Below are 15,145 nucleotides of genomic sequence, written 5' to 3' on the forward strand. Positions count from 1 at the left end.
ACGGGAATGGTTTATAACTAAGAATCAGATTCACGAAAATGGGATTGGATTTTTTTAATTTCACAAAAACGATTCTCTGAAAAAATCAAACTGATTTCATGATTAATTTGTTAACCCACAAGTAAATAAGCAACAAAACCAGTAGCACGACAGACCCCCTAAAAAGGGCCTTGAATCTTCTCGAACAAAAATAATTCTCTCATAAAACGGAATAAAGAATGACTTCAGCTGTATCCACGCCAAAAACGGCGTTTAGGTTGCGAAAAAAATGCGAAGAGGAAGCAGTCATGTCCTTGCCGCCGTTGCCGCTACCGCCGTCGCCGTTGGTCTTGTTGCAGTGATCGTCAGTAGGGGGAGGCTTGTAGTACATACGCGCCGTCTGAGGGCAGTGAGAATGGAAGCGAGCCGCGATCCTGACCCCAGCATCCAGCATCTCCACGTATTTCCCCATCGCCCCCAAATCAGTTTTCTCTCTCTTCCTCGATGGACAAAAACGAAGAGAAAGAAAGCACTGAATAATAGAAAAAAGGAAAAATGAATAAGAAAAAGAATAAAAAGGGCTCAGTTCAGAAAACGTCCCAAAGACAAGAGCCCATGAAATGGAATTCGCTCGAGGAGAAGAGGAAGGGAAGAAGCGGGTATTTATAGGTCATCATCCTCTCTTTCTTCCAAGCTTCTGGCCGCCTTTCTTCGCTCGTTCGCCGTTCTAGAAATTATTCTGATTGGTAGTCGTTGTGTTGACAGCTTTAGTCAAAGCGCCAGAAAGAGTCAGCTTTGCTTAAATCTCACGCCTCCGCTTTTTAAATGAATAATAAACCTCCGATGGAGAAGGAAAATTGCAGAGGAATCGGCACCCACCATTTCCAACTTTGCCGCATCTCCCTCCGAAAGGCTGTTAAAAAATAACATTTTAACTTCACGGATCATTCTGGGTCCAGTCTTTTCTAAGAAAAATAAGATTAGGGTATGTTAGTGCAAGTTCGCGGAAAAGCGGGTGCAAGTATTTATTTATATTAGTATACATAATAAAAAATATAATGTAAAATACTTATTTATATTAGTGTGCACAATGAAAAATGTAGTATAAAGTGTACATAAATTATTTATTAAATAAATATTTTGATATATCTGAATTTTAGAAAATTAAATTAATATGAGTTAATAAATAAAATATATTAAATATAACAATTAAACAAACGCTTACTTTATAAGCAAATTGTAATTTTCTAATATCTAAATATGAAATAATTGTACAAACATTGTTCTACACAAACATCGTAATAATAAAAATAAAAATAATACAAATATAACTCAATCACCTATTTAATATAAAAAAAATTACAATTATACATACAAAAATATAACACAAAAAATATTTGTCAAATTAGGGTGGGGAAACAGGGTGGATCTAGGTTCATTTTTTAGCATTTTTTTGTTAAATTAGAAGTTGGAGTTTGAGGTTAAGGGTTCGGGGTAGAGTTGAGTTCTTAAAAATATAGTCGGAGGGAATGATGCAAGAACGGAGTTGAGGGAAAGGAAATGGTGTGGAAAAAACCTTGGTTTTTGAAGTCGAGGCTTGAGGTTAGGTTGAGTGTTTAAAAACTCCACTTGACCCAAACATTAAACAAAGCTAAAACTATTTTAAAAGGAATGAAAGCAAATAAAAATAAATTATTATTTTTAATTATACTTTATAATTAAAAAATAAAATTGGAAAGTAATTAAATACTAAGTATTGCATAATGAAAAAACCCAAAATATGAATATAAAATAAAAAACAAAAAAATTATAAAAAAATAAAACAAAACATAAATAATAACAATGGTTATTTAAAATAAAAAATTAATAATAGTAATTATGGTGTGCCTTGCTTTGAGTTATTGTAGCTCGTCTTCCTTGCTCAGTGATTGGAATGACGAATAACAAGGGGTAGACATCCTAACAAAGAAAAGTAAAAAAAAAAAAAAAAAACTCAACAAGGAATTAAAAGCGAAAGCAAGACAAAAGAAGCACAAAACAAAGAAGATAAAATAGAAGACAACATTGAGAAGATGAAGAATAGCGGGGGGGGGGGGGGGGGGGGGGAAGAAATCGAAGGCGGCTGGCGATGGAGTTGGCCACAGTAGCGGACGGGAGGGGCTCGACGGTGACAAGGGGAGGAAGAATTCCCCCCTCGCTCCTGATCCAATTTCTGCTCCCGCTCCTAGTCCCAACTCTCGAGACCGTTAACGAGCCGCGCTCGAGCCGCTCGCGAACCAGCTCGGTTTGATGCCACCCCTACTCCTAGGCTTCTCTCTTATACTCCAGGTTCCACCTGCGTGGAAGCGTTTGATCAGGCCTTCATGGACCGCGACCAGGTACTGCAGAATATTACAGATCGCCTCCTAAAAGCACAAGTTCGTATGAAAGACTTCTACAACAATGGGCACAAAGACGTCTCGTACGAGGTAGGGGACTTCGTTTGGCTACGACTACAACCATAAAGACAACACTCCATTGCAGGACCGTCGCGTCATAAACTCTCACCAAAGTACTTTGGGCCTTTCCCAATTATTCGACGAGTGGGACTAGTGGCCTATCAGCTGCAAATTTCAGCCACGGCCAAGTTGCACGATATGTTTCATGTGTCCCAATTAAAACCCTACAATGGGTTCCCCCCCCTGTCCACTCTGTTCCTTCCTCTGGTAGACAATGGACGTGTCATCATTACACCGGCCACGGTGTTACGAACCAAATTAGTTAATGATCAATGGGAGATCCTTGTCCATTGGACAACCACCGAACCTACATGGGAACAGTTGGACAACTTCAAGTAGGTCTACCCAACTTACAAGCTTGAGGACAAACTCTTTCTCCAAAGGGGGGAGGGGAGATGTTGAAGACTCAATAGCTAACCGAATCATCCGAAGGAAGTGCACTAAGTGAGTTAATTACATTATTTCCATATTGTTTTAAATTTGTTTTATTGCATTATTTAAGTTAAATTACCATAGGGGCAGAATTGTAAACATAAACCCTAAACTATGTTGGCATCAACTCTACTTAGAGGGGAAGGAGAATGAGAAAAGGCAAGTCTTGAATTAGGTTAAGCAGGGTTCAGAGTTCTCTTTGACGACCTCTAGGGTTTGGAGGTCTCCTCGACGAGCTCTAGGTCCAGGCTCCCTCTTGAATCTGAATTTCTTTCTTCTCTTTTTGATTTTCTAATTTACAATACTCTTCACCGAGAACAAGGAAGGATTCTTCCTCTTTTCCGAGTTCAACAAGAGGCCTTTAGCCTCTAATCAGGGCACAACAGCAAGAGAGGAATTTCCTTCTCTTTTTCGAGCAAAGCTAGAGGCTTTCCCAGCCCCTAGAATGAGAGCAGCAAGGCCAGAGGTTCACCAGCCTCTAAACCAAAAAGCAGCAAGGTTAGGGACTTCTAACCCCTAATCCATGGACTGCCCAAGTTAGACGCTTCTCAGCCCCTAACTTGGACAGCAGTTGGAAGGGTGCTAACCCCTCTTAGCCGTGAGCAGCAAGGGGCCATCCCCCTCCTTTCGTGAGCAGCAAGAGGCTTCCCAGCCCTTACCGAGAACAACAACATAGCTGGTAAAAGGAGGATCTTTTACCTCTAATCCAGCAGCCACAAGGCCTCTCTAAGTCTCTACCTAGAGCAACAGCAAAAAGGAAGGTCTTTTCCTCCTAACCAGAGCAAAAACTCTCTAACAACTCTGGATTCACCAATCCCACACCGAGTTATCCGATCCATGACAAGGGACCATAACACTTTAATACTATAATTGAAATTAGACTAAAACCATATTTGTAAATTAGTAGAATATGTACGTATTTATGCCTTGTAGCTCAGGTCTAGTCAAGTTTTCAAGGTTAACCCCTTTATTATCTATTGAGTTTAGGACCCCATGAATAATAAATCAAGCAAGGGGAGAGAGAAGAGAAAAAGAGAAGAGGGAAAAATAGCTCTCGGTTAGAGAAGAAAAAACTAAAGAGAAAAGAAGAGAAGAGAAGAAAAGAAAAGAGAAGAGAAGAAAAGAAAAGAGAAGAGAAGAGAGGAGCTTCACGTGAATGAGAAAAGAGGAGAGAACTCCTTGCTTTTTAATTGATTTTTTTTTAATACAAGCTCCTCTATTTATAGTAGAGGCGTGATATAATTTATGTACACTTTTCAACTATAATTCAATTCAATTTATATCTTACTCAAATTCTAACTTACCCAAAAACTAACTTTCCTAATTCCTTCTTCACGAGCTGGCTAGGTTGAGGATGCCAGCTCACACTATATTCTTGTGGGTCCCATTAGATCTTTCAGCTCATGGGACAAAGATGCCAACTTGTGGTATCTTTGTGGGTCCCACTAAATTTATAATTCTGCCAACTTATTCTAGCTCGTCATCCAACTCATGCCAGTTTGTGTGTTGACTCATCTTGGCTTCTCACATCCTCATGGTGGGTCCCACCAGCTCATGCAACCATGGTGGGTCCCACATTGTAATATTATCGCAATCATAAATGAGTGTTTTAGGGGAAATTCGTTTTCTCCCCATCAGGTAGACGAAATTGTTTTATATTTAACGAGATGGGTCTATCAAACTTGCCCCTTTGTCATCCCGATACAAGGAGTGACCCTCTTCCCTTACTTATATAGGTTGCATGGTAAATCTCGTGGGTCAATCAAGTTTTGATCATTCTCAAAGTTTTTATTTTATTATACTTTGTTAGACATCCACAATTTTGGGTTTGATAACAATTCTATGAAGTTGAATAGCACTAAAACATTAAAATAATTAATAAATATAAAACATTAAAATAATTAATAAATATAAAACATTGAATAATGAATCATCAAAAAAGTATTTCATAAGTAACCCCTGATAGTGATTAAATATTTACGATGCAATTTATTAAAAGCATAAATTACTTTTTTAAAGTCTATAATCATAAATTTTGGAAGCATATAATCACTGTCAAAAAATTAATAGAAAAAAAATGGTAAAAAAACTCATACCAGAATCATGCAAAAAACAAAAAACTATGGAGAATAAACTAACCTGACCAAGAAAGACTAAATAGAGAGATGAAAATTCCATTTCAAATAAATCTTATGGTTGCATAAACTCATACATAGTTGTGGTTCCCATGGTTTTCCTTTTCACATAAAGATAGGAGGGAGGAAGGAAAATTCATTAAACAACAAAACAATAAAACTATTTTTTTTTTACTCTTTTAGATTCACCCAAATCCCAATTCTCACGGTCATCTCTCAAAATCAATTTTGTCTCTTGATATCTCTCAAACTTGCCTCCTATTTCTCTCCCAATTTTCTCTGTCTTCTATAATGTGAATTTTGGATTTAGAATTTCAATTGATCTTAATTTAGCCTAAGATAGATAACTTAGGAAATTTGTTGGGATATTGAAACCTAGGTGAAGCTTGAAATCATCTTCAAATTTCATTCTAAAAGGAAATTATACTTACATCGTACACATCATTGAATAAAACAAAAGAAGTGAAAGGAATTAAATAACTTTATTTCAACCTTCTTCTCTACCTATCAAAAAATAATATTCATTAAAATAAGAGGATTCCAAATCTAAGTCATCACTAATAATGGATCTCTCACAAACTACTACGGTTACAGTTCCCATTTTCTTGATTCTCATCTAGAAGATTGCTCTTATCAAAGGCATCATTGGCTAGGAGGCTTCCTACTTCATTGAGCGTGAATTCATGGCTCTAGTCCATAAGTTCATGACTCTCTCCAGACCCCAAGAGCACCCCATTGTCATCCTATGAAAATAATAGTGCCATGTTCATCACCTTATATGTTGGTACATTTCGTTCATCAACATCATTGGTACTATCAGTTGAAGAACATGTATGAGAGAGTTTTACAATACTCTCACAGTAAGAAGTCTCACAAAACCTGAATTAATATGGTGGTGGTCTTACAAGAAACTCATAGGAACAGGTCTCATAGAAGAGTCTTAGTTAAGGTGTTTTAGTTATGTTAGTCTTCAATGTTTAAGTTGTTTAATTATATTAAAATTTACTTTTAAGTATTAGACTTTGGATGTAACTGGGAAAAGGGTAGTTTCATTGTAATATGATTCTACTTGTTTTCTCTATTATAAATAGAGGTTCATTGTACTCAATTATAATCAAGTCAATGAATTATTTCTCTTTTCAAGAAATTTAACATAGTATCAAAGCAAAATCTATGAGGTAATCAAGATGTTTTCTTTGTTCTTCGATAAATGTCTCTTCTTGTTAGCTTAGTTTTAATTTCTGCCTATTCAATTTCTAGAGTTTTTTCTTAGTCCTAGAATTTTGTATCTTTCTCATCTATCTCCTATTAATTTCTTAGGTTTTTTTAATTTTTTAAATTATCCTATTAGCGAATTATTTTCTATGTTGTTATTCTATGATTAGAATTATCCATAGCCTCCTTACAATTGTTTTTTATTCTATTCTTGCTTTTGCTTCTTCTATACTTTTCCATCAGTCTTTGTCTTCTCTTCAAATGAAAAACATTGTTATAGAGGAGGAGAATCAAAAGTAAAGACACCCAAAGAAGATGGTGAAGACCATTAGAATGACTCGGATTCTGATGACTTCAAGTTTACTTTTGTTGTTCAGGATCCGATGACATCTTTGAGAACTACAAGTTGTAGTTACTATGCTTTGATCAAGACTTACACAAGTCTACTTGGCCAATAGGCATCCAGAGAACACATCGATTATCTATTGCTGCTAAGTGAAGGTTGGACTTTGAAGTCTTTTCTGCTTTGGTATCTTAATTATCATCGTCTCTTTGTTGTTGTTCATTTCAAGACCAAATTGAAGCTTTGTTTTTTCACCATTGCTGGAACTACAAGTTGTTGGAACTCCGTTTCTATTGTTGTTGTTCTTGTTGTTGGTTTCTGAAATTATATTTGATCTTCCTCTGTTCGAAAAGATCACAACTTCGTGCTAGTAATCTTGCTCTCAGATTTGTGTCTTGCTTTACAATAACTCGGACAACATCTGATTATTGCTCTATTTGGACAGATATCGTATGTTATACGACTCGGCTAATTGTACGAATTGTTGATATCTGTTGATCGTTGCTGCCTATCCTGCCCATCTCAGATTTACAAATTTCGAATTTACTGCTGAGATTAATCACTGTCGTGAATAACTATCGAGTCACTGTTGTCAACTCGGACTTGACTCGATTTTGACTCAGCTAAACTCGAACTGAGTCAACTCAAACTTGAGTGAGTCTGATTCAGCCCACTTGCTCTCTGCCTCTATTATATTGTTCTGGGTCTCGAGTTCTCTATAGATTCTTCCCGTAATTTAACCATATTGTTCTGTTACCTGACTTTGCTCAACCCAGTCGTTTGCTTTAGTCATCTCAACCCGATCTCTTGACTTTGGTTTGATTGACACCCTGAATTATTACCTTGGATTATTATTGACTGGTGACAGCTTGCATTACAATGAAGAGTGTCTTTGTCGACAAATTTGTAGTACTTCAGTAGATTAAGCGTTTGATTAAGAGTTTGCCAAAGAATTCTCCTATTACTGCTACTCCTATAACAGATTTGGTCTCAGCTACTTGTCCATCCTAGATCATTGACTCTAGGTCTTCTAAGCACTTGACAGGTAATGGTACCCTCTTAAATTCTATACCTCCTTGATTATCTGAAAAATTTGTTTCTATAGCTGATGGATCTCAAACCAAGGTACGTGGGGTGTGGTCCATATTTGCTACACATACTATTCATTTAAAAGATGTCCTATTTGTGCCTGAGTTTCTATTAAGCCTCTTATTTGTTAGTCAACTCACAAAACGGTTTAATTGTTCCATCACTTTTTCTCCTACTTCTTGTGTTCTTTAGGATTTGCAAACAAAGTAGGTTATTGGTGGATGTCGTGAAACAGGGGGGCTCTATTATCTTCACTCATCGGCACTAACTGCCACCACCAGTGCTCAACATATACAATCTCTTCAGTCACTCAAACAAATTGTTCCTACATTACAATCCAAGTATCAACTGGGAAGACTGTCAAGTGAGTAAGCACCACTACAATACTTATTCTCCGAGTGGTGAAACCAAAAGTGTTGCCCCATTCTCTTTAGTTCACTTTGATATATGGATGCCTATGAACATTTCCAATGTTTCCCGATGAAAGTATTTTTTTATATTTTTGGATGACTTCTCTCGAGCAACATGGTTGTTCCTCTTAAAAGAAAGATCTAAAATCTTTACCTCTTTTAAAGTCCTTTTGTTCCATAATGTCTACTCATTTTAACACTACTTTAAAGATTCTTCGTACCAATAATGCCAAGGAATATCTGTTTATAGATTTCTAATCCTTTTGTCAAGAAAAAGCCTTAATTCACAAAACCTCTTGTGTTTACACACCACATCAAAATGGTGTTCTTGAAAAAAAAAATAGACACCTTCTTGAGGTTGCTCGAGCTCTTCTCCATCATAAACATGTACATCACTTCTACTGGCCCCATACCATCCTCACTGCTTGTTATCTTATTAACAGGCTAGCTTCTTTTGAGTTTGGTAACCAGACACCATATTCTTATCTTTTTCCTGGTGATAAGCCATTCTCTCTCCCTTTGAGAATTTTTGGGTGTACCTATTTTGTTCACAATACTTTCCTACAAATTACTAAATTGGATCTCAGGGTAATTAAATGTATTTTCTTGGGGTACTCTCGGACTCAAAAAGGTTATGTCTTTTTTAATCTGCTTCTTCGAAAATTATTTGTTTCTACTGATGTCATTCTTTGAGGACTGACCCCTTTTACCCATCTACTGATGCTCCACCTGGCTTTTTTTGCAGCAAACAAGTTTTTGAAACCTAATGTGCCAATTGATGACTCTGCAACTCATAGCCGTATTGATGTACCTACCATGTGCCCTGATGCATTGGCTAACACTATACCTGTGGCGTCTCAAGTTTCTTCTAAGGTAAGCTCTCCTTCTCGACCTCCTATTGTTTGGTCACTTATTTCATACCCGGCCCATTGCTCCTTGGAAAGAACCTAGGGCCCTATTGTGCCATACTATGTCTAGAATTCCCACTTTATTCCATCATTGACATTCAGAGTCATTGCAGCAATAGTGACAGGAAAGAAACCTTCCCATGTTGTCATCATCGACAGCAAGGAAGATGGGAGGAGAGAAGCCATTGAAGGATAAACCAAGAAGTTTTTGCAGAAGATGCTTGAAGTCTCTATGTCCATGGAAATTTTATTGAATTGAAATGATTTTTTACAATCAATACAAGCCTATTTATAAGTTAAAGACGGATTATTTAATTTATTAATTAAGGATTCAAATTTTATTTATTTAAAAAAATAAAAAATCAATAAGATTTTATCTTGATTTGTCATTAATTTTTTAAATTATTACATAATTTAGTTCATAATTTTAAAATTTGAAATTAATTTAATTTCTCTCATAACATTCTCCCTCAAGTTGTATTGGGGAAATACAACTTGTTGTCATGCAAGATAAAACCTTATCTTGTGAAGGGACTTTCTTTGTGTATGGTGTCGTTGATGAGGTGATGGAATATCATATGAAATAGAGAAAATCTTAATGAGATCGTAATGACTATGGAAGGGGCCATCCAGATAGCATGTCCTATATCCATCCTATAAAAAAAAGTTTATAGAAGCAAATAATATGATAAAAAAAATTGGGTGGAAATAGTGGTAGATGGTGTATGAAGAATATATTATTATGATTCTTGAAATTTGAAATTGGATTAGGATATGAGATTGTAATAAAAAAAAATCTCCCTAATGATTCAATAAATAAATCTCCCCTTTGTTTTAAAAATAATAAATAGATTCTTTTTTAAAAAATAATGGTGAAAAATTCTTAAAATATGAACGAAAAATAAGGGAAATATGAGAAAAACACTAAATGGATTCTGTAAATAACAAGTAGGTTTCTTGAGTCGGTAATGATTCAGCGTTTAGACACTTGAAGAAGATTAATGGCATAGATAGTGATAATGAAATTGATCAACTGCAATATCTCTATTTCTCAAGTAAATCACCTCATCCATATAAAACGTTCCATGAAAAGTCACAATAATTTTTTTGTTAATGTTCAGTCTTCCGTAGTAAATGGCAAACGGCAACTTTATTACAGAAGAGGATGAAAAAAAAAAGATTCCTCAACCAAAAATACAAACCAGAAGACAAGCTCATTGGATTGAAAGCTGAGAGCTAATTTCATGAAACTGCAAATCAATCAGACTCCAACCATCATGGTCATGGAGCAAGCTGCCCACCCAAAGTTCCAGGTTGCCATGCAAGCTCTCATAGATAGTGATAATGAAATTGATAAAGCTTCCTACCCATAGTTCCAGGTTGCCATGCAAGCTCGCACAAAATTGAGTTTGAGGTGACCAAACAGAGGGCTGCTGCACAGCAGCTAGCACATGGCCGTCAAATTCTCAGGTACCTCCTCTATATTCTTTGATGGCTGAACCATACAATTTAATTAAACTAAGTATTTCAAATGCAGGACCAAGATTAGTAATCAAAAATAAAAAAGTGAAAGTACATTAAGCAGCTACCTGCAGCAGCTCTAACAGAGGCCACAACAAGAAATCCACAATCATGACCAAGCAAAACAGCTTCCCTGCCCACACACCACATTTGAGGTACCTACAAATGAAATATGGACAGCATTCACATATTTGATACGTGTCCTAAAGTCTAAACTATCATGTTCTGTAATCGTATTTATGGCTCCACCCATTGATACTGGCAAAAACTTCATCCATGAAGCCAGTGATGAAGCCTATTTATGACAAGTCAAAAAGCCATGCTATGGCACAACATTCAACGTCAAACATTTTACATAAGGTTGACCCTCTCAGACAGAAGTTGCCTGGTCACTTGAAGAGACATCACTAGAAGATTTGTTCACCAGATCCACTGTGGGATTGACCTTCTTCAAGATTTTAAAGAACTCCATAGTGCGGTAATACAGAGAAATTGGAAGCATGTAGCTAGTCTTTCTTACAATATCATCCCACTATTGCCCCTTGGTCATCCATGGATTCATTAAGCTTAATTTTGATGGAAACTTTAAATGTAAGTTGGGCCGGCTGGTTGTGGAGAGTCGCCTGAAATCATGATGCTATTACTTGTCTCCTACTGCAGTTGATTGGGCACCTTGGAGTCTATTGATTGGGCACCCTGGAGTCTATGGAAGGTGAGCTTCACTGGCCTCTCCATGGATTGAGAAATTTTAAGGAGTGTTTCTGTGGCCTGCTTGAGGTTCAAGTAAAAGGTTGGTGCAAGAATCCCAATTTAGATATGGCTAACTGGATAAGAGCTATCAAAGACTAGGACTGGTTGAGATGCAATTAGGTCAACTATCATAAAGACAAAGGACTTAGTGAGTTTTGTACCAAACACATTGAGACGTGCCATTTGTTACATTTCTTTCTTTTCTACTCAATTAACCTGGAACTTTAGTCAATCATTCTTTTCAAAGAAATTTATAAAAGAATACCGTGAAAGCCGCTTTAGAAGATTTTTGCTGGGGCAATGCAGTCTGCAGCTGTATATGATCTCTGTTCTTCTAGCCACATCATACCAACTATACAGTTCTTTAATCTGAAATAAACTAAGTTACTAATCTGATTGATGTGTTAAGAACACACACACTGATTGACTATTCATTAGGAAAAATTGATGCAAAACAAGAAATGCAATTTACACAACAGTATTTCAGAAAGAGGCATCACAGCTTATCAAAGAAGAGAATCCACTTCATAAGTGGTTAAGTAGTAAGATAAAGACAATAGGATAACCTCTCCATAGAAAAAGAAATAATAGCAATCCCCTTTTTCTTCCTTATGATATCAATTCATTTGGCTTTTAAGGTTTAAAAGATTCCTTCGCATCTCTTGCTCTTATTTTGTGATGCTTTCTCAGTCACTGTTGTTCCTAGAAGAACAAGAAGTAGCAATACATTGGATCTTTTGGATAGAATGAACTGGTAGATGATTTTTTTTTTATAAATGAAACTTGATGAGAAGAATGTTAAAAAAAAAAAGAAAAAACATGATAAGAACAGTCACTCTAGGAATTGTTGCTCGTTTTGTTTAGTTTGTGCCCTAGAACCCTTTGCAGAGTTGATGGATCTGTCTTCATGTTTTGTTTAAAATTGGATCATAGATAACTACCTCATAGAAATGTGAGTGGCAGGTAGATGTAGTCATGTACAATTATTTGATAAATCAAAATCCAAACAAAAAGGAATGTTGAAAGATTGTCTTACAGTTTTCCTATGACTTAATCCTGCAATTCTATACTTTGCTTTAGTGCATATGAACTAAAAGATGCTCTCAATTCTCAGGAAGGTATCTAGCAGAAGTGTCTAGTTGCATATTTGACGATTAAATTGCTGTTGACTCAGGCAGAGAACCCACAAAAATGTCATGCAAAAGCAAATAATTTGAGGGATGGCTTTCTTTGAATGAGTGATGAAGATGATATTGTTGATTTTACTATACTGCACTCAAGCAAATAATCTTAAAAACTGCATCTTGTAAAAAAACGCTTAAACTTCTTCAGGTCTCACCTGACCAGAGCTTTCGCCAAAACTTCTTCAGGTCTCACAGTAGCAGGGTCAAGTGCAGAAATGAGACGCAAGTAGCGTTGCTCTATTTCTTGGCAGGTGCCTTTGACAGTTAATGCATCCCAGTCCATGTCCTCTACAGTTCAGCTTTGACCCTCTTCATTCCTCTTACTCATAAGGAGAGCAGTGGTCCTTCTACTGTACAAATTTCCTACTCCAATCCCTTTGTGTCTAACTGCCTTAACTTCATGTCTTTTATCAAAACGCTTAAACCTCTCCACAGTTAATAACAATGAAGAAAGAATAGGACTGTGAGCTTGGTCCTTCACTAAGTTCACCACTGGTTAAGGGAAAAGTGGTTCGATATCCCAATTTTGAGTGAAAAGTGTACCATAAACAGATACTTTAGTTATAATCTCCTTCATAATATTTTGGCAAACAGTTTTCTGTGAGTCATCCTTGCAACGAGCCAAACTCCTTTCCACATAGGCACATAATGACGCAGGAAAAGATCCCGGCTTAAGCACAGTATCAGCAAATGAACCACTAGCCGAGGTTTTTAGATTAGGTTCTGAGATTGAAACATTGATATAGGCAGGTTGAGATAGTGTATCCATTGCAAAGGTATCATTGTCGGCTTTGGTGGTGCACAAGGGTTTGTTTAACCTTGGGTACCACCAAAGCCTACAAGGATACCTTTGCAACAGATACACTATCTCAACCTGCCTATATTAGTGTTTCAATCCCATAACCTAATCTAAAAACCTCCACTAGTGGTTTATTTGCTGATACTGGGGTTAAGCCAGGAGTTTTTCCTGCATCATTACGTACCTATGTGGAAAGGACTTTGGCTCATTGCAAGGATAACTCACAGAAAGCAGTTTGCCAAAATATTATGAAGGAGATAATAACTAAAGTATCTGTTGACGGTACACTTTTCACTCAAAATTAGGATATTGAACCACTTTTTCCTTTACCAGTGGCAAACCTGGTGAAGGACCAAGGTCACAGTCCTCTTCTTTCTTCATTGTCCAAATATAAAAAAAAGTCCCTCTAAACAGACCAAAAGTTGGTGGGAACCACTTCCTGAGAACAAGTTGGTCGAGAAGCTGGCTTTTGTTAATTATGATCCAATAAAAGATGTTTGTTGGGACCACTCCAAAGAAAGGGAGAGTGGTAGATACTGGAAAGTCAAAGAGCAAAGATGAAATAGAAAGTCACATGAAGGTCTTTTTCTCACCAAACTTAAGTTGCCAAAGCAAAAGTACCCAGAGGCCAGTTAACAAGCCACGTTTTGACGATGATGATGGTTCTTCAAGTGGTAGTGACAAGGAGCAAGGTTTAACTTCATATTATGCAGCTTCAATGAACCTAACTAATTCACCAGAGGAAAGGAAGAAGAGGGGAAACCGGTTTAAGCGTTTTGATAAAGGACATGAAGTTAAGGCAGTTAGACACAAAGGGATTGGAGCAAGAAATTTGTACAGTAGAAGGACCACTTCTGCACCTGACCCTGCTACTGTGAGACTTGAAGAAGTTTTGGAGAAAGTTGTGGTCATGGTTCAAAGCTCTAACAAGAACTACCTTTACAAAATTTAAACTTGATAAAATATAAAAATACCGAATAAGATAAGCCTATTTCTAGGAGGTGCAAACAATGAGAAATTACCAAAAGTACCATTCTACAGTATTTTTCAGCAGTCATATTCTGAAATTTTTGGAATTAGCCATGTCAAACTCTTGGGAGAGACTATTTGACAGAGCAACACAAGAAAGGAAGAAGCTAACTCTTAAAAAGAAATATGTGATTGACTTGTTTGGGTAGCAGCTGTTCAGGTTTTCTTATAGCATTTCCAGTGTTCAGATCCCTGTGCAGAAATTGCATTGAATATGTTCTAAATAATTTGACTTGTCTGTTCTTCAGTCGTGTGATGACAGGCATATCCATGGTGGGTGATGATGAGCTTTTGGCAGAACCAAAAAGAGATGAGTGGATGACCACACTCCCACCTGAAAGAAATAGTAGGCAATGTAGTTGTCTCATGTCAAACTAGTCTTAAGCCTAGTTTTCTTCCTTTTCTCTGTTTAAGTTTTTATCCTGTCATTGGTTTTAAGTTCTTGTTATGTTTTCAGGTGGGTGTGAGCATGCACTCTGCTACGTCATTTAGTAGGAATGGCAAAAGACGTGGGGATACGAGTGTTTGGACGGATAGTCCTCTTGACAAAACTCAGAAAGCAAAGATGAAGTATTACATTCTTCTATGCTAATAGTCAGAATACTCTTGTTTTAAAATATTGTAACCTTTTATTTTATGCAGTTACTTGGAGGCTGCAGCTGTGGAAGACAGGCGACGTACTGCTTCAGATGCAGATTTGGTGGATGAATATAACCAATCTAAAAGATCAAAATCGCTGGTCCAGAAGTATCAAGAAGAGGTGAGTAATAAAAAGAAGAAAAAGAACAGAGAACCTAAGAAACAAGAAGAATGGGTTGACCGACATCAATGGAAGCCATGGGATCGTAAGTAA

At 36.8% G+C, this 15,145-nt stretch overlaps 1 protein-coding gene across 1 annotated transcript; it reads left to right on the forward strand.

The window, feature by feature from the left end:
- Nucleotides 1–13,756: 13,756 nt before the first annotated feature.
- On the forward strand, nucleotides 13,757–15,145 carry LOC137959337 (SAC3 family protein A-like). The gene is made up of 3 exons (XM_068806742.1): nucleotides 13,757–14,176; nucleotides 14,750–14,862; nucleotides 14,935–15,145. The coding sequence occupies exons 1-3, from the start codon at nucleotides 13,757–13,759 to the stop codon at nucleotides 15,143–15,145; spliced, it is 744 nt and encodes a 247-aa protein (XP_068662843.1).

This window comes from Aristolochia californica, unplaced genomic scaffold, assembly GCF_029961685.1.
Source record: "Aristolochia californica isolate CCGP_79_NKW_82.1479 unplaced genomic scaffold, dmAriCali1.0.hap1 SCAF_3, whole genome shotgun sequence".
NCBI classification, from domain to species: Eukaryota; Viridiplantae; Streptophyta; class Magnoliopsida; order Piperales; family Aristolochiaceae; genus Aristolochia; species Aristolochia californica.

Excerpts from the sequence above, each read along its gene's own strand:
- LOC137959337 (XM_068806742.1), top strand. The coding sequence starts at position 13,757 with ATGTTTGTTGGGACCACTCCAAAGAAAGGGAGAGTGGTAGATACTGGA. Across the intron at positions 14,177-14,749 it reads TGGAGAAAGTTGTGGTCATG|GTGGGTGTGAGCATGCACTC; the intron begins GTTCAAAGCTCT and ends TTATGTTTTCAG. Across the intron at positions 14,863-14,934 it reads ACTCAGAAAGCAAAGATGAA|TTACTTGGAGGCTGCAGCTG; the intron begins GTATTACATTCT and ends TATTTTATGCAG.